Source organism: Amblyomma mixtum, chromosome 3 (genome assembly GCF_055824585.1).
Source record: "Amblyomma mixtum isolate Tamu chromosome 3, ASM5582458v1, whole genome shotgun sequence".
In the NCBI taxonomy this organism is placed as follows: domain Eukaryota; kingdom Metazoa; phylum Arthropoda; class Arachnida; order Ixodida; family Ixodidae; genus Amblyomma; species Amblyomma mixtum.
The window spans coordinates 241,951,349-241,971,464 of record NC_143014.1 but is presented as its reverse complement, the minus strand read 5'-3'; the positions used below and the strand labels follow the sequence as shown (position 1 = coordinate 241,971,464).

The following is a 20,116-nucleotide window of genomic DNA, read 5'->3' as shown; positions in this document are numbered from 1 at the left end:
AGTCGAGTTATCAGGTCAAAAACAGGTTACTGGGTTCATGTACACGTGCCGAGTCAGGTCAGGAGTCAAGGTGTCGGGACCAGTCAACTCTGCCGCAAGGGTAGCTTGACTCAACACCCTGCTCTGATGTGCTTGTAAATGCTGTCGTGCCAAAAAAAAACTTGCTTTTCGCTTGCACGGTCGCTCATCCGAAGCAGCGGTGGCGTGCCGCAATCTTGGATGCTACCACTGCTTGCTCGCAATGTGGTGCTCGACGCTCGGTGTCGCTGCAGTTGAACCGGTCTCGACTCGCTAAAATTGAGCTCATGTAAACATGCGTCGGTTGAGTTGGGTTGACCTCGCTCAGCCAGACCCCCGACTCAGCCTGACGTTATTGGTTCATGTAAACAAGGCTAAGCAAGAACTCACTTATGCAATGCCAATGTTTGTGCTCAGTCACCATGCATAGCTACGGGACGCTGTCGGTGCTTTTGCAAACCACACTTCTCGTCCTTTTAAGTTTTATCGTACTTTGATTTGTTTCGTTGTGAAATTATATGCAGCGAAGGAGGTATGAAAGGAAGTAAATATGCTGCAATTTAAATATTGTCACGAGTTGATGAAAATGCCGTGGAAAAACACGAGCAGATTAACGTGGTACTGAAACAAGCTGTTTATTGGGCTGCCGTAGGATAGGCGTCTACACCCATACGCGGTCACTTGGCTTGTATTGTGCGTGGTGACAGCGGAGATTGTAGCGTCGGGCGAAGGTTCGCTCTTGGTCTGTAATACTAGCCAGGAGACTCGTAGAGCTCCTGCACACTGCAAGCAAGCGGTGACGTCAAAGTTCTCCTCATTGGTGACGTTTGGCAGCATGGCGTCAAGTGTTGTCTTTACTTCCCTGCTGTAAATGAGCCTAAGATGTGTCATATATGACTGTTCTCCTCAACTGCGGTGTAGCAGACGAACATGACATATGGAAGGAAGGCATCCCAGGTCTTGTGTTCAGCGTCGGCGTACATGGCGAGCTTATCTGCGATGGTTTTGTTCAAGCGCTGCGTGAGGCCGTTCATCTGTGGATGAAACGCAGTCGTCGTCCAACGGCATCTATACTGTAGCGCATGATGGCTTGCGTCAGCTCCACAGTGAACGCAGTTCATGTGTGTCGCGCAGGACACAGAAAGAAGGAAAAGCGAAATATGCGCTGTAGTCAGAATGGGTGTTCTATACAGTTTCTTGGCTATCATCATTTTTCGACGTTTCCTTCAAAGGTCGCTTGAATGAGCGAGTCTTTTGTGCGTAGAGAATGTAATCAGGCTCACGAATTGGAAGGCCACGGCTCATCCTTGGGTCCACGAGCTCAGGCAGCAAGCAGTACATATAAAATTTTTTGATCCACGGCAACATCTCGTCTTCCCAAAACGATTGATTCCTGGAAATCAATTGGCGAGCAACATTCAGCTGTCCTTGCACTTGGTACCAGTAATTACTGTTTGTCTTCAGCTGCAATCTCCTGTTCTTGTTTCCCCCACAGCACGTTATTTTTTTGGTGCAAACTCCTTCCAGTGGAGTAAGGTCCCTTGCTGAGTGCGGACACTTGACTTCAACAAGAACTTCCTCCCCAATGAGTCCGTCCAGGAAAGCGCCAAGAAAGAGGTTCTCGTGGTCAAAAAACAGGCCACACTCCTTTACCACGACGTCGCACTCATTCTCGATTTGCATGAGTGCTAACCACTCATGCTCTTTTCCATACCAAATCGCTTCAGAAGTTATTTCCTAGTACAGGATGTCGCCAACTGTCCACCCACATCCCGTCATTGGTTTCATTTTACCAATAGCACCAAACAATGATGCTGTCAATCTTTTTCGCCTTTCTTGTTTCCACAGAGTGGATCGACTTTGCTTTGATGTTGCTCGCTGCAGATGTTCTATGTTGGTTGCTGATAGCGAAGGTGATTTCAGGAAGTTGTCGGAAGCAGATTGAAAAGCACCGTGGTCCATGTCTGGTACGCCGTAATAAGCATCGGCACTAATATGTCGCTCTTCTCTGCGCTGGCAGCGTGAAGTGGTTGATATTTTCTTTTTCGGTAGCTTTCGCTTTGAATAATGCTGTGCATCCTCCAAGCTGCCCTCCCGAAATCCTGTGCGCGATTTTTTCGTGGTATATTCCTCGCCAGTTGAGCGATAAGGAGGCTGCGAAACACCTTGTCTTGTAGGATCCTTTCAAGGAATACCTTATCCTCTTTCCTCTTACAAATTTTGCCACAACGGAGTTGTAATGCTCGGCAGCATTGTTATCGACGTCCATTATTAGGCTCGCCGCGTTTGCAACCACTCTGCTCATGGCAACACAAATTTCTTCAATGATGCCTTTCTGAACTATTTGAGGAAGTATATTTTCTTCTCCCTCTTTGCTTCCGGAACAGAAGTAATCAGCGCAGTTGGCGTGGTCTCCAAACACATGATCTTGGCCGTTCTTTATGTCATGAGCAAGACGGTCTATTTTTTTCAGAAAACAATGCATCTTAAGAGCTTCTAACTTTTATTGCTGTTGCAACTCCACGCCGTAGGCGCACAGCTGCCTGGAGATTAGAGTTTTTTTTTTAATTTAGGAGAAATTTTTTCTAGCCGCTTCTTCTGACCGTTCTCTCTTATTTTTGGTGCATAGTTTCGAAGTAGCTGCGTAAGTGTGTACCTGCACGCTTACGCTGCTCGTACCTGAAATTCTTTGCTGGCATTTTCTGCTGACTTGTTGGTTCCTGGTATTAAAGCCCCTTGAGACAAATCTATTGCTGTCTAGACAGGGAACAGAAGTATGGCACACAAAAGTGCCACAAGATGATGGCCACCGTTAGGACAAGCCTTGTTGGTGCTGAGAAGCGGAAGATGGGTGTTTGGCGCTGGGAACGCTCGTACAAGACTAGGCAAAGTAAGCTACATGCTGTCACTGCAATTGAGGACATCTTTCTGTAGCTATGTAAGGAAGGCTACGCTGGAAAGGGAAGAAGACCAAACCATGAGGTCTTGTGCTAGGAGCTCAATTCTTTCCTTTTATTTGGGGACTGTCTACTTAGGGGTTCAACACAATGGACCTTTTTCCAGTAATGTCCTGTGGATGCGCCAAGCCTCTTCCGCCATTTTAACCGACCGCATTTATCTGCTCAGGTGAAAAGAGGAACCCCACCCTATCGTTGTAAAAGAATTTTCGCAGAAAAGACGGGAGGAAGCTTAGGCGACCCAAACCGGAAACACTAAATTGGTGGGTTACTGAGAAATGGCCCATTGTCTGACCCCCCCCCCCCCCCATCTTTCTTTGCTCTATAGCTTGAGAGGGGTTAACTTTTTTGTGTTTCGGTCCCCCGAAGTTTGATCAGAAAGTTCTGGGCTCTATTTTTTTATGCGAAGAACGAATACTTACGTGTCGTAGTGCAGTTTGCACACCTGGAGGGGGAATAGAACTTAGCTCCTTTTTGGGGAACTCAAGTGCTGCCATCTATCGACAGAAAAAGTTCGAAGCTCAGTTGCCTTGTAGCTGGTGAGCCCTCTTAAAGGGCCACTGACCACCCTCTGGTCGAAAATATTTTCTACCTCTCTGATAGCGAGGCATCGTCCCCGGAAGGCGCGGCCGCAAATATTTTTTGAAAAGACTCATTAATGATGTAGTTACAGCCATTGCAATCAAGCTACTTCGCCATGATCCTCTCCTTCTATCCCCTCCCCAAGATTTTTCTCTCCCAGGCTCGTCGTGTAGGCTCCACAATGGAAATACGCCCTTCCCCTCTGATGTTAGTGGGAGGTGTGGCGTCTAGTGGAGTATGTTACATGTATACGTTATGGCCCCACCTTGAAATGATTTCTTTTCTTGCTTTTTGCTACCCTGAATATTTCATGTGGGGTGGGGGTGTCTCCCAACACCCTCTCTATTTGCTCCTTGGGTCTCCTCACGGTGTTTCATCGTGCTTTTTTTCTTTTTTCTTTCCTTGCCCCAGCCTCCGTCAGCCGTGGCTGAAGGGGGCTGTTCATTCTGAAGTAGCCTTGGATCGTGGACGTAGTCATCAGGAGTGAAGTGTCTTCCGCAAGCCACTGCATCCTTGTCCGTTGTGTCTGGAATGCCGATGCGTTGGAACCAGACATAACTCAAGGCATGATCTGGCAATCTCGACTCTCTCTCGTGGCTCGAGTCCAGTCGCTGCGTGCGCATCCAACGACGAAACAGCGTCGTTGCATTTTCTCCGCACATCGAGAAACGCGATACGCATCTTTTCATATATCTGTTTGTTTTTGTCAGTGACATCTCCAGGGAGCCTCCTTTTCATGCATCTGTCTTTTTTTTTGTGTATGTGAAGCTTCTCTATCGTTTTATGACCGGAAGAGCGGGAGTCGCTTTTGTTCGAAACACACGGTGAAGCGGCGGACCGACCCGGGAACCGTCAGGCATTTCTTGGAAATGCACGTTTGCGCTTCTCTGTGTGTGTATGTGTTCTATGTGTTACCCGCCGCGGTGGCTCAGTGGTAAGGCGCTCATCTACCGAGCCGGAGTACCCGGGTTCGAACCCGACCGCGGCGGCCGCGTTTCGATGGAGGCGAAACGCAAGAGGCGCCCGTGTGCTGTGCGATGTCAGTGCACGTTAAAGATCCCCAGGTGGTCGAAATTATTCCGGAGACCTCTACTACGGCATCTCTTTCTCTCTTTCTTCTTTCACTCCTACCTTCCTCCCTTCCCTTACGGCGCGGTTCAGGTGTCCGCCGAGATATATGAGACAGATACTGCGCCATTTCCTTTCCTCAAAAACCAATTTACCAATTTTTATCTATGTGTTTGTGTCTTTTGTCTGCTTCTTAAGTTCCTGTCTTGGCAGTGTAGGCAACAAGGATGAGCGAGAAGCAGTGTGTGTGCGGAGCGGTCCAGTGTGCAAACGAGGGAAAGGCTGTACGACACACAACACGGCACGCACAGAACACACTGTAGCATACATGAGCTGACACGAGTGACTAAAAACCTAGTTTTTTTGGGGGGGGGGGGGGTATACATGTGCGAAAACGGAAGGCGCTACGGAAAACGCGCGGGCAACGAGCAAACCCTTCGCCCGTCAGTCAGAACGACGCACCAATGGATCGCCTTTCGCAAAGGTTTTCAAGATGACATCAACTTGAAGGCCTGGGGATGAGGACGTTTGCTTCTCGAAGGAAAGAGCGGATGGGCTTTGATTTGAATTTTTACAGCTTTTTGGGACGTGCTTAGCTCTAGTATTTTGCAGAGGTCATCTTCGATGCCTCATCTATGCATTGGGCTTGTTTGTCTAAAATGTCCAGACCCCTGGTAAGTGGCCCTTTAAGGGTGATCCGAGTATACTCTCTGATGCTATGCCTATGGCACTGTGCTTGCCATATGTGTAGTCAGAGTTTGTCTTGAAATCACACTACAAAACTTTTAACTCTGTTGTATTACGTGCTGGTAATTTTATTCCCATGCAGGCCCAGGTGTAAGCGACATCCACCTAGTCACCGTTGAAGTCGACAGTGAGGAGTGCATGTCCACAACCAGTCTGGACAAGGCAGTGGTACTCCTTCTTGGAGCCTTTCTTGTTTTCAAAATTTGTTATTCGCCCAGCTGCCCTCTCACTACGGAGCGTTTGCAGAGGTAAATGAGTGTGAAATAATGGGAAAGTCCCTTTTCATAAAGGTTGGAATTTCAGGACCAGTAAGAAATTTATTCAAATAATGAGCATGACTGAAAATCGAGCACTTTTTCTGTGAGCTTAAAAGGTAACCTGACATCTGGTCAGCTTTCTTGGTTTTGTAGGTTCATATAGGGTTCCCCAAAACAAGGTGTGCGACTGAAACCTTCCAGTGATTTCTGGTTTATGCGTTAGTGAGCAATCTGGTAACTTGGCAGCTCTTAGCACAGCAAGATGGCGCTATTCATATCATGCGTCATGGCTTACGATGCCTACCAAATTTGGTACATTGTAGTTCGTATTCTAGCAAAAACCAGTGAAAACTGAGACACAGGTCAATGAGAAGGTACACACATACTACTGTCGGACTTACAGGTGATTTATTTTTGCATGCGCACATGCAGATGAAAAAACCAAGTGCAGTCGTCATTTCATTCCCGATAAAAAGCACCACTCTCTGTGATAAGGACAGACAGGTTGCTTATGCACAACCACTCATTATTTTTCATAATTTATTCGAAGTGCTTCAAGCAGTTCTCACTTGTATCTGGACTTCCCCGTGCTAATAATGCTTGTGCACTGAAACAGAGGTAAGCATTCGCTACAGTCCTTCACATGTTTCTACCTGTGCCTGCTTGCAACTTGTTGCCATGCTCCCTGAGGGGTTCATTCAGGCATCGCCCAGTCTGCCTGATGTATACTTTCCCACTGGACATGGGGATCGAATACTCAAGCTCTATTGCACACATTGTGAACTTCATTTGGCGGTTGGTCTTGCAGGCTTGTTCTCTTTCACAGTCAGAGATATGTGTACAAAGACCAGATAGCTTACAGGGGGCCGTAAACACCAAGTTGGTACCAAAATTTTCACACTGTTTTCTACCCCTGGGAACTTTCATGGAAGTGGAGTAAATTTGTAACAAGAAACATTGAAGTGATCACGTACTTCTGTAAAGTTTTTCATGGGCGGAAAAGAGTGTTAGAAAAATTTGGTGCCAACATGGTGTTTTCAGCCCCTCGTGAGCTGTCTAGTCTTTGTGCCCGCATCTCTGGTTGTGAAAGAGAACAAGCCTGCAAGACCAACTACCAAACAAAGTTCACAAAGTGTGCGGTGGAGGTTGTGTATTCAATCCCCATGTGCTTGGGAAAGTAGACGTCGGGCAGACTGGCCTTAATGGACGCCTCAGGAAACACATTGCGTGCGGGCACAGGGAGCAACCTGGAGTTGCATGTGAAGGACTGTAGTAAATATTTGCCTCTACTTCACCGCTCGAGCATTACTAGCAGGGGGAAGTCCAGGCGCAAGTGAGAACTGCTTGAAGCATTTTTCATCAAAAAGAATGAGCGGTCGTGCATACGCAAGCTATCTGTCCTTAGCATAGAGAAAGAGTGGCACTTTTTACCGGGAATGGAAAGATGACTGTGATTTTTTCATTTGCATGTGTGCTTGCACGAGAAAATGGCTTCAAGCACGTGGATGAGCCAAAATAAATCATTTGTAAGTCCGGCAAAAGTGTGTTTGACTTTTTATGGCCCTGCGTCTCGGTTTTGGCTGGTTTTTGCTAGAACATGAATAACCAACTCGCCCAGCAATTAACATTTTAGTTCGTATGCTTCATGGATTTTCCAATGCCTGAACATTATTGAACATTTATTATTCATGCTAATGCCATTATCAAACCCAGTGTCTTTTATTCTTTTTGCAGAACCAAAGGCATCGAATTTCAGAATCTGAGATGTAATACTCTCGTTTACTGAACTCTAGGGAATGGTCAAATGTTTTAGGGGAATCCCTCAAGGTGGAGTAAATTTGTAATAAGGGAGTAATTACTCATTGACATCCACCTGAGCACAGCCAAACGGCTACAAAGGAAAGCTATACAGCAGGGGTTCTCAAACTTTTTTGCTTGGAGGAACCCCAAAAGCCTTCAATAAGTTCCAGGGAACCCCTTCCCCCCCCCCCCCCCCCCCCGCTTTCAGTTACTAGCAATGTTGTCGAGTGCATTTTTGCAAAGAGAGAGTTGCAAAAGTTAAATGTTTATTGCACAGATTAATACAAATACTAATGTGATGGGTGGTACTGCTTCCCTTTTAAGAGCAAGTCAAAGCGTGGCTCAGTAGCACTCAGAGCCAGTCTCATATCAGCTGCTGGGTCAGGGTCGGTGAGGGTTCTCGCGGAACACAAGAAGACAGCCCGCGGAACCCCTGTGTTCCGCAGAACCCAGCTTGAGAACCCCTGCTATACAGCTTTAAAGCTATATAGCTCGCGCTACCATAAGCTTGCCATCCGGGTGAGCTCTATTGGTAGAGCGACTGCTCCGGTGAAGTGGTGGTCCCAGGTTCAAAGCCCGGACCAGGAAGAATTTTTTAACTACGAAGTCTTCTTTAACTCTGAGAAAGCTATATAGCTTTCCTTTGTAGCCATATGGCTGCACTTGGGTGGATGTCAATGAGTAATTACTCCCTTATTACAACTCTAGGGAATGTGTGAGATGTGCTTTTAATTGAGAAGATTTTCAAGCCATGCTAGCATTAAATATTTCGCAGTGCTGCAGAAAACACCTGGTATAGTTATGTAACTTCAAAATATTTTTGTCATGTATGCAGCTCACTCAAACTTGAAGAAAGTAATGTGTAAATCTTTCAGTACATATGTTGTACACCTTGTGATGGTCACAAGTGCTTTCCTCCAGAATGATGTATTGATTTGTCAGAGTTGTCCAGTTGAATGAGGTGCTTCTAATGCCTTCCACTTCCATACCTGCCCTCTTAAGATTGCCTAAATTGGTTTATATGCCGGTGCCTGCTGATCAAAGCTTTGTCTTGAGGAAATCTGGTGTGTACCTCCCTCGAGGCAGCCATACCATATCTGAAGTTTTAGGAAATAAGGGCAACTTTAAACATTTTTTTGTCTTTTACCCTGAGGATCAGGCATGATAAGTCAGCTGACAAATTAAAGTACAGTGACTATGTTGCTTTCAAGTGGTAAATGTAAAGATAACCCCGCGGATATAGCTTGAATGGTTACATCGACAAAAGGATGATGGAATACGGGAACAAAACAGTACACCTTTCGAACTGATAGTGAAAAATTTTGACCTTGTGACGTTGAGTGTGTTCCACACACTGGATAGGCAGTGGGCCCACCCCCGCGCCACCCTGGCAGGTGGCAGTTAATGGTTGATTGTGAGAGTTTGCTCACCCAATGAACCTGCGGCCTATTGCTGCACTGCCGCGTGTTTTCAGCACTAACACATGCAGCTCAAATCTCTCTCTCACCACCCCATGTACCTCAAAGCTCGATTCAGGCATCCACTGACCCGGGGAGCCTGTTATGCGCCTTTCCTTTTATATCAAAGCTCCTGCTCCATTGGTTTCCTAGCTTAAAGCGCGACTGAGGTGTCCACTGTCCCAGGGGGCCAGTTATGCACTTTTCCTTTGCTTTCAAAGCTCCCGCTCTTCATCGGTTTCGTAGCTTAAAGCACGACTAAGATGTCCACTGCCCCAGGGGGCAGTTATGCACCTGGCCTTTAATTTTCTTTATCTGTTGGCAACGTGCTATGGGCTTTTGTTACGAAGGTCATTTGAGGGTGAGACTTGGGGCCACTGCGAAACTCACTTTACCTAGCATAGTGAAGCTCTCGCTTCAAAATGGGGATGAATGAGCTATGACCTGTCGATCTCTTAATTGCAGGCGGCTGCCTTAAAATTCTCGACCATAGTGTGCTGTGAAACCCGGATTCGGCATTTTGTCGTGTCACGTAAATAATGTCATACAGCTGCAGCCATGGTTCTGTCTAGTCACCAACCTAAGAATCCGAGTTCTATACGAGTGAGCGACTTGTTGCGAATGTGCTGCTTTGTGATGGCGTGCTGTTAAACATTTCGCTTGGCACTGGATTCACTTTGAAGTTGCACCACTGTGAGTTGCTGCATTGCGATGCTCATACAAGCATCTATATGGTGCTGGGTCTACCCAAGGTCACATGCCCCTTTTACTCCATTTCGTTCTATGACCATTGTACATGAATTGATCACGTTGGAACTGCATTTAATCTGGTTTAGTACATTCCACTCACCGAGGCAATAAAGCTTCTTGCAGTTAATGAAGCATCGGTTGCTTTTAACCTCTAATGGATTTCAAAAATTTTCTGGGAAGAGAAATGCTTTATCTATACAACAGCGCTGTTATGCAAAACAGCTGCTGACTGCCACCAAATTAAATAGCAAGAGTGGATTCTCGTCTTTAGAAACCACTAATAAACTGTGCAAGGAGGAGGAGGATATAGAAGAGGAAAGGCAGGGAGGTTAACCGAAATAATAATCGGTTTGCTACCCTACACGGGGGGAAGGGGGTGAGGGGATAAAAAAAAAAGAAAGAGAAAGGAGAGTAATAATAAACTGCAAATCTGCAAAAAAAGTTAGCAGAAGAATGAAGTTCGAACTGGAAAACCAAAAACATCTCCTGAATCAAGTTCTGGCTGTCCATTACTGCTAACACTTATTACGCTGCAACAGGTCCTGTGTAATCTGCAATTTGGCTTCGAGAGCTGCTAACGCACTTTTTAAAGTGTGTTTGCTAATCTTAACACTGCTTGCCCTTCGTTAGACCTTTTTATTCCCTTTTTCTGCATTTTCGTTTTCTTAGCTTCATTTCCATCCAGAATCCTTAGGATCGCGTGAATATATTATACTTTGCCGCTTTAACAAACATTTGTGGCCGTGCATTCCAAGTTGTGTGCCTAAATGTATCTCAAGTGAGAATGTACAGTATTACTGTGCAGTTCAGGGAATCAGAAGAGCCCCAACATATTGCAGCTGCTCACAGGTCCTAAACTCAAAGCTGACAGGCACTTTTTTGAGCCAAATATGCACAAGCAATAAAGTGTCCGTTTCAAAAGCAGAACGCTTTCTGGCACTTTACCTTACAGACGGCGAAAAAGGACTACAACAGCTTCTGCCACGACCACCACTAGGTGCTGGTACACCCGTTCGACACAGAAGCGGAACCGTGGATTGCAGTCCCTAGCGAGGCGCATGACACACGGCTCTGCGGCTGTGGCTCCTACGGGTTCCAAGGATGCAAGTGATGTGCCGCCGCCTGGCTCCAACTGGGCCGCGTCTGGGGCCCCTACCTTGCGTAGACGCTCTCCCTCTCCTGCCCCGAGTAAGTGAACGTTCAAGAAATGGGTTGCACACCTCAGACTGGTTTCTTCTGGGATATGAATCGGCTCATGTGATCAGTTTACTTACAGTAAATTTTGTGGCTGTTTCGCATCATGAAGAAACGCGACAGCGGAGCGTTATAAGCAGGCTTCACCCGAAATGGGATGTTTTTACACTTTCATTGAATTCCTTAAGCTCCATTTTAGCAGTTTGTCTTTATTTTTATTCTGCATTTTAGACTTTCTTGAACCCAACGATACTCGGCATTTTGGGTATAGTGTTGATATAATTGGATATACAGTAATCCCTCATTATAACGAAATCGCTTTACTCGAAATATCGCTTTATTCGAAATTTCTTTCGGTCCTGACCCAAGCGCATGCATTTTAAGCCGCATTGCTCGAAGTGCACGAAGAGCTTGACCCGCTTAGAGCGAAGTGTCGAGCGGAGGTATCACCGCCGCTGAGTGCAGGCATCGCCGCCGTGGCGGCGACCCTTTGTGCATGCAGTGCCAAATTAATACCGCGGACAAATTAGACCCATGCAGGCATAGAACAGGCCACAAAAGTACCAAACCCACGATCCGTGCCCTGCCTAGTGATGGGCACGAAGAGTGCCGAGTGTCCCCTGCTCAGCGGGGCCAAATTCCATGATGCAGCGCACCCAAACCGTTAATCTCAGTCGGAAGCACATTCCTGGTGTTCCCCGTGACAGAACCGACACGAAAATAAAGTTTTCCTCGCGCTTTGCGATGCCAGAAAACTGTGGTGTCTTGGATGCGGAAAAGTGGCCGGTCATGCTCGATTCGCGCCATTTGACTAGACAAATGTTCTAAATGCGTGGTAGGGTGACTGAATTTTGTTGTTACGGCGGGGACACGTGTGTGAAAAGCGAGCGCGATTCACCTCGGCGCCAAGTTGCGAACGGCGCCGCAACGTCCCATCGCAGCTCGCTGCCTGCATCCAACCTGCTAGATGTCAACGACGGGCCGCTCGCAGCAAAAGCAACGACGGGAAGCGGGAGCCAATGCGAGCGCAGAGAAAGGCAGCGTCATGATGGCGTAGGGCGCGCTCCTTTGAGCCGGGCCGGCCTGCCCACGGCCGTTCTCGACGCGCTCGCTCGCGCGCGTCGAGACCGGCTGTGACTTGCCAGCCTTGATGCCGGCCGCCGGTGTCTGAAAGCACGATAGTATTGTTTGTTAAAAGTTCATAGCAAGCCCTGGGATAGATTAATGTAAAAAATTCATCATTTCTGACGATCGTTGGCCAATACCGAGTTGCTGGTAGAGGTGACGACAAGCAAATTTCATCCAATAGCCGCTTTGGTACTGCTCCTGCCTGATGCGGTTCGCCTGCCGTCTGCTAGCTCCGTTGCTGAAGGCGTCGCGGAAATCTAACGTATCTTTTATTATGGGACTAGTTGACAGTAAAGGGGTGCCGAGTGTAGCGCCTTTATTTGAGTGCTGTCCAGTCCCGAAGCGCTAACAACTGTGGCATCGATGTGAAACTGGCTAGGCTTAGCGGCGACCAGGGAGCAGTGCGCAGTTTGTCACCCGGCGTTCCTGCGGGCGGCGTCGTTGCCGAAAGCTCCACTCTTGCACAGGCATGCTGTCGTTGCTCGAATCTAGGAGGCAAACTTTAGGTAGCATGGCTGCTTTGTATTTTCTTGTGTGAACGTGAAGTAAGCCGAGCCTGCCGGCCTGTCGATCAGCCTGGATCCCGTCTGGATCACAAAAATGACCTAAAGCGCGTTCTTGATATAGATAATAAACTCTGGTATAAGAAATTTGAAAACTGTATCATCTTTGAGGATTGCTGACCAATACTGAGTTGCTGGTAGAAGTAACAACTGTGCTACGAGCAAATTTTGTAGCGAAAACTACATTGGCCACGAACTTTCGCTTGCGCGGTGCTCCGACGAGGCACAGAGGCCGACCTTGAGCCGGTGCCTAGCAACTGCCGCAGCTGGCGGACGTCACTCGGCGTCATCCGCCAGCTTTCTCGCAGTTGTGGTGCAATTAAATCTCGACTCTTTTAGCTTTTTTCGAGCAGTCGCTTATATCGAATTATCGCTTATAACGAATTTTTTCGCCGTCTCACTGACTTCGTTATAACGAGGGATTACTGTAGTTTGATATGGCACCCATGCTAGTAAGTCGGTGGAGTGTTGTGTTATTATTTATCGAAGTTGTTTCGTGCGTGTGTGTGTCGTGTGTGTTGGCACAGCGAAACGTCCTTGTGCGCATGCGTGCATGTGCATCAGTCAGTGTGAGCAGGTAGCTACAATCACTTGTGTTTCGTGCATGCTACGCTTAAAGGTGTATGGACACCAAAATTTTTGCCTGCGTGTTTTCTTCTTTTAAACGATGGCTTAGACATTAGTATACATGCATCACCTTGTGGTATTCTCCTGTGGCCGCTAAATAAATCATACTTGAATTTCTTGCAATGCTGTTTCGATTCCGGTTTCCTCAGCTGAACAATGGCTTTGACGTCATAGGTAGGTTTAGGTCATGCGAGGCATAAAAAAACTGCAATATAATCACTGATACGTGGTTTTCATCCTCTACAATGCTTAATCCTCTTGCTTCCACAGCCGAAAGGCTACAAAGGACGCACCAGCGACGATATTTTAGGTTTTTTTGTGCCTCACGTGACCTAAGCCACATTTCGCGCCACAGCCATCAATTGGCCGATGAAGTGAAAGCCAAAGTTTTGTGGTCGCAGCCGAACACCACGTGGTGATGAATGTATACTACCGTCTAATACATCATTACAAGAAAACATGGAACTGTAGTCTTTTAAGCAGTTTTCAGTAATAACAACCAAAGAAATTAGAATACCCTTAGCTGCAGATCTGCCCACTGAACTTCTCGGAGTCATCGGCAAAGATATCGAGAAGAAGATTGATGTAGTTGCAAAACAACTCAGGCCAACTCAGGGTGAACTCACAGCAAACATCATTTTAATTTCATGTACAAAACTTTAACAACTTATAAAAAAAGTATTTGAAGACATTCTACAATGAATTCATCCCATTACATCCCATGAGCTCTGCTTTTAGGTGATTCAAGCAGTTGTTGATTTTTTAAGTATTTTCAGGTTTCTTAAAGGAGTGGAGACACCAAATTTGTAGTTGGCGCGATCTTTGTTTCAAATGTTTCTTATTGCTCAAGGAAGCATGCTATATCGCAGTTAACTTCAGCACTTCGATGCGACGAATGACAATGGCACGAAGCGCTTCGCGTCTTCGTACGCTCGTCCGGCGACACGTTGCCGGTTGGGGCAGCCACTCCAAACTTCTTGACAACAAAACTAGTTTATTGAAGACTGGAACAAAATACAAGAACTTAGAGAAAAAGGTGGTTTAAAAAAAGGCTTTCTAAAAAAGGCTGTTTAAAAGAATGGCCATATAAAAGTGGCCGAGACTGAGACTCGGCGCGCTCCTCTCTTTGTTGCAGCGGGTTTTAATACTTTCGATAATTGGGCGGAGCTTTATTAACTCTGCTCTCGCCCAATTTCAACCAATACTGCTGCGATGGCACTGTACATACAAGTGGGCGGCGCCCAGTGCTCGCCAGAGCTCTACTCTAGAGGCGCCAGTAATGTCCACTGCTTAGCTAGACAGTCGGGGGTTTAAGAAGTCGCCGACCTTACTGACCCCCACCCACTTGACAGCTAATCTCTCTTCAATGGGACACGGTCGTCGGCCCCCTGCGGCCCCAACAGTGCTGTTCGCGGTCTTACTCCCCGTTTCCCGCGGCTTGGACAGCGTCCGAGGCGCGCGACGCGCTGTCACCATTCCTAACCCCTCCAGACGGACACGGTAGGGAGAAATTAGCTACTGGTGCCGTAGGCTTCTAGCTTAACAATCGCATTTTTAGGTAAACGATTTTCGGTTTCAGTTTCTGAACGCAGAGTCGAACAGTGATGTCATTATCTAGGAGGCTCAACTACTTTGCCTGGTCACATGGGCCTTGAAAGCTGTGACGCAGCTACTGCTGCCTCATCTGCTTTCTCACATACGCGCTGACCAGCGCATGAAAACAAACAACGGCATGGCTAGTCCCAGCAGCTCGGATTTTGACGAATCTGATTCCAATGAGGACATCGACATTTTTTTGATCGCACAATCGCACGCTAATATCGCCTTCGTGGGTTCGCGTGAGGATGTGAAGCACTTTGCAAAATGCCAGTAAGCATCGCTGCGCCGCTCTACCCAAGTTACGCCCACAACTGGTGTCACACTTCGCCGCCGGGCAGCAGTGCCTGAGCGCTGCTTGTAAGAAAAGAAGATCGCCTTGTTATCAGAAAGACTGCCAGCTGTACTCGAGCAGCGACAAAGCATGCCTGCTTATGTTGGGAGCTCTTGGCAACGGCACCGCTCGCGGGCACTCCGGGTGACGAACTCTGCTGCTGCCTGGCTGCCATGGTCTTCGCTAGGCCTATAGCCTGTTTTGCATTGAAGCCGCAGCGGCTGGCGCTTCGGAAGTCGCCTGCGCTATAATAAAAGGCCTACTCTTCACATATAGCTTTAGTGTCAACAGCATCATTGCTCAACAAAGTACAGTAGAACCCCGCTGTTACGTTCCTCACTGCTGCGTTTTCCCGGCTGTTACGTCGTTTTCTTCGGGTCCCGGCATAGCTTCCATAGGATCCAATGTATTGCGAACCCCGCTGTTACGTCGTAGCCGAGGAAACGATCCCGCATGATACGTCGCAACCGGGCTCCCCGAACCCAACCGGGCAATGCGCGCCAACCGGCATTTTGATTTTTGACGAGTCTTGGCCAGGCTTGGCTACGGAACTGGCTGCAAGAAGCCGCACGCGAGTTGGAGAGGCCGCCACTAGATGGCTATCTGCCTCGCACCCCGAACGCCGCGATCTTTATCGTGGGAGGTGGTGAGGAGGAGGCGCGCGGCTGCGGTCTTATCAGCGCGTCTTTTCTTTCACTCTTTCTTTTTATCTTTTAACTCTCTTCTATCTGCAAGTGACAGCGGTGGTGGCTCGGCTGGAGAGCCAGCAGGCAGGGCCCGTGCAATTTCCTTTTCATCCTTCTCAGTCGCGACAACATCTTTATTGTGCTTTGATGGCGTGATAGCGTTGAGTAAGCGGAAGGGGCTTTCCCTTGAGGAAAAGCTGGACGTACTAAATGCAGTCGACAGGCAGCCAGGGCGGCTTACGCGGAGCAGCGCGGCGAGCAGCCTACGAACATTTCAGTGCTTGACGCTGTGCACAGCGTCGCTTCAGCGTGGACTGCAGTGAGCGCGTGAACTGCACAGCACTGCTGCGTGCGTGCGGTGTGGCCGCAACGCAAAGCGACGCTGACAGCAATGCGGCCTTTGCTATTGAGAAACGCATTGTTCTTTCCAGCGAGCGAAAGAAACTGCAATCCACCATTCTCGATTTTTTAAAGTCCTAGGGTCAATTTGCGGAAATTTGTTTCAAGTCAAAGCTGCACTGTTTTCATTAATTTTCGGTGCTTTCCTCACTGTTGCGTTTTCCCGGCTGTTACGTTTTTTTTTCCCGGTCCGGTGAAAAACGTATGAACGGGGTTCTACTGTAATAGTATGGTGAATCTCTGCGATGCCTTCGGCAGCGGAGCTAGCGGATGCCAGGTGAGCCGCACCCCAATGTTGGGTCAGCGGCAGCTGCAAGGCAGTTGTGGCAAGAAATTTGCTCATATCACAGTTGTTACCTCTACCAGCAGCTCAGTATTGGTCAGCGATCCTCAAAAATTACACCTTTTTCACATTTCTCGCATTCAGAGTCAGATTCAAAGTCACCAAATGAAAACGTGCATGAAGACACACTTCACGATGACTATGCTGCCAGCGCAGTGTCGCAATCGCTGGCCAACGCATGGGGTGCGCTCTGTGCTGTCGACAACTACGTTGTTCCAGATGGCCGCAATGTTGATCATTTCGTTTGCGCTGATGCCGACGTAGTTGTTCATGAAGAAATGACCGATGAGGCTATTATCAGCAGCGTGTGTGAAACCGACAACACCGAGGACCAAGGTCCAAAACATGAAGAGAAGGTAAGCCCAAGGAATGTGTTGGACGCCTTCGACATGATCCAGTCATTTTTAGGCGCACATGACGACGATGTGGCAATGGGTCACTTCTTGCAGTGTGAAAGTAGAACTATGAAGTTGCTGCAAGGCAAGGCTCGGCAAACCAAGCTAACTGACTTTTGGCAATAAATTTTCTTTTTGCGGGCTGTTTACTATCTTTTCTGTCTCATTTTCGCGGCACTGAAATTCTCGCAAAAGTGAATTTTTTTGCTGTCCCCGGTGATTTCGTTATTGCGGGTTTCCACTGTATCCCCTTTGACACAAGACATTCTAACCCTGTGTTTGGCGCATCATAGTCTGTGTTGTTTTCAGCCATAAAATCCAATATAACTAACTTCTCGGAGTCATTGGCAAGGATATGCAGACGACGATTAATTTAGTTGTACAACAAATCGGGCCTAGCCACTCGTGCGACTATGATAAAATACAAAACGTCTCTAGTTTTGCCGAAATAAATAAAGCATGGTTTTAAGGCTGTTCGTCGAAGGCATTTCACGCAGGCAGCGGGAGAGTGCTATGGAAGGATGGATCAGCGCATGAGGCAAGGGGGGGGGGCAGATAATAGAACGGGAGGTCCCGCGTATGGTCTTGCATCATGGGACCTCTTGCTATATATTCTTTGTGTAATTTGGTCTTAATTGAGAGTATATTTTTCACCTTCAACCCTACTCTAGGGCGTGTCCTCGGAGCAAGCGGACGTGGACCGGTCGGCCATACTCCGAGCTATGCTTCAGCAATAGAGAGCTATAGCACGGGCTGGGTGACTCGTGGTGCTGACTTGCAGCTGTTCCTTACCTGGCACTGGCATCGCATTGGGACCAGGAACAAGCACTGCCGTGTGCCAAGGTGCCCCCGTGCATGCCATCCGACTTCCTGTGCCAGCCATCGATCGGGACTTCGTGAGTGCTCTGGACATTCCTTCTGATTTTCTTCCTCTATATTAGTCGTGACAGCAAATGGGAACAGGCAAGAACTGCTGCGGGGACCTCGCCGGTGTCTTGCTCGAAGTTTTAGGTCTAGCTACCGAAAAGAACTCTCACACAAAGGTATCATGTTATCAGACAAAAGCTGAACGAAAAAAAAGGGCTTCATAGGCACCAGGAATAGTCACTTAAGCTGGTTTCTAACAAAAAATTTAGACAAAAATAGATTCCGTACGTTTTGGCAGAAGCAATATCTGCGGCGAATAAAACTGACGATGGACTTTGTGAAACGAGGCAAGGTCCAGTGGTGTAAAAAAAAAGCTTCGCTAAATGTACCAAAACTTGGCTCGCTGCATGAGCAAAAGGTGTATTGATTAAAGACTTATGAGTAAAACTATTTTCGTCTTGTAAATTTCCAGAAATAGAAGATAAGGAATGAAACCCACTAGATAGTTTAGCTGGTCGAGTTGGTTCAGATGCATATTGAAAAAAGAGTGCAGAAACCTTGTAAAGGTCAGATGTGGCATCCCAGTACAAAAAGAACTCAACTTAAAAACACATTTGAAAACCAATAAGTTCTATTTGGTGCCAATAGTTTTCGAGTTAGTTTGCCCTTTGAATCGTAATTGTGATTTCAGCCGTGTGTGCAACTTGCAGAAAGTTCCTCGTTGACTTTCTTCCTCTTGTTCAATTTACTTTCATTGCCTGTACCTTGAATTATATGTTTAGCATGTTTTTCAGGCAGTGGAGTTGGTGACAGTTAATATGCATGCTTTTCTTGTTTCCTTTTAGACCACACCGCTATCTTCAAGATTTGTGTTGACGAGCTGGGCAGGGGTGTAGAAAGTGATAAAAACAAGGAGGACGGCGCACCAATTCTATTAGTCGAGCAGAGTGAGTGCCAATTGCTCCGTCAGATTTACAGAAATGTCAGTGCGAACTTAAAATCTGCGACTTGCCGAATCTTTTTCATTGTAGAAAACATTGAACACGCTGAACTAATGCAAAGCTTTTTGTTGTTGCATTACTTTTAATTTTTTTCATACTATATTTTAACATTGATTACCAAGCCACACTAACAGAAGATAACATCCAGAGACAGCTTCCAATGATAACATCAACCCTTAGCATCCATTGTGTGCATTGCTGGAGATGCATATTTCTCTCTCTCCCTCCTTTTGTGTCCACCCAAAGTGTCATAGTTACCGCAACATTTTCTTTAAAACATTTTCCTCCTCTTCCTGGTCTAATCAAGGACAAGATGTGGATGTGAGGCTACTAAGAAAACATTGTCAGTAAAATCTGTGGTGGCTTGTAAAGCATTGAATACGAATACAGCATTAATGTCTAGGTTTCTGTTAAATTTGCACACTGTGTGCTGCAGATCAGCACTTACCCTTGCCCTAGAAGAATGTGGCCCTTAATAGGGTTCTCCCTTGTGTAAACAGTGTGACATCAGATGGGCGGGGCCCTAAAGAACAAAATCGTGCACTATTGCTTCTGAACTGCTTTTGCATGTGTTGAGCGTTCCCCACCGCCTTCTTTCTTGCGATGAGAGACTCCTTGGCACGCGTCACACCTGCTGCAACATGTTGTCAGGAGCCACATGTTTTGCCCACCAGGCCACAAACACGTGCGCTGGTGACACGGGCTGGGAGAGGTATATTGTGCTCTATAGATGATTGCAAAAGTATTCTTGTGGTAGATATCTAGAAAAGCAGCTTAAGTGACTGCTTTCTCGGCTGGATAGCATTTTGCAAGCTGCAAGTAAAATAGAATTTGGCCGCTGTGTGACCAAATTAAGCTGCAAATATATGTGCCAGGTGCAAGATAGAACTAATTAGTTAACCTTGAAAGCTTTGTGAGACACATTCATCAATGTTTTCGTTTTGTAAGATATCTGTGTATGTGAACACACTGAAGGAGATTTCGCTTGTTGGAAGAGTATGGTTGACGACATGACTGATAAAATGAACCGAACACAGATGTACAAAGTGGTTGCAATGTTTTTTTTTTTGTTTTCTTGTTCTCTTAACATCCTTCCCTCTTGGTAGTAATAAATCAGGTTGTGATGTGGTTTACTGCACCTTATTTTTTGCACCCGATCAAGTTAATGTTCCTGAATAGTTTTTTTTTCATTGCCCTCAAAAGTAGCATATCCTATCATGGGCTCTTTTTCATTAGCTGTCTTGTATTATCTTATTTTGGCAGCTGCTGTTACCTTTTAAGTCATAGAGTAAAACCTCGTTAACCCGGATCTCACGGGACTGGGAAAAATGTCTGAGTTAACCGAAT

At 46.9% G+C, this 20,116-nt stretch overlaps 1 protein-coding gene across 12 annotated transcripts in view; it reads left to right on the top strand.

The window, feature by feature from the left end:
- Positions 1–20,116, top strand: part of LOC149354188 (uncharacterized) — a 54,497-nt gene that overhangs the window by 8,049 nt on the left and 26,332 nt on the right. For 9 of the 12 annotated variants that reach the window (XR_016291224.1, XM_089583140.1, XM_089583133.1 and 6 more), the window contains 4 exons: positions 5,455–5,620; positions 10,589–10,824; positions 17,573–17,797; positions 18,614–18,715. Coding sequence is in view for 11 of the 12 variants with exons in the window: in XM_089583140.1 (XP_089439266.1) it covers positions 5,455–5,620; positions 10,589–10,824; positions 17,573–17,797; positions 18,614–18,715 (729 nt within the window). In the remaining variant the exon portion in view is untranslated. The remainder of the gene's footprint in view (positions 1–5,454; positions 5,621–10,588; positions 10,825–17,572; positions 17,798–18,613; positions 18,716–20,116) is intronic. The other 3 variants (XM_089583142.1, XM_089583141.1, XM_089583143.1) reach the window with 1 other exon arrangement.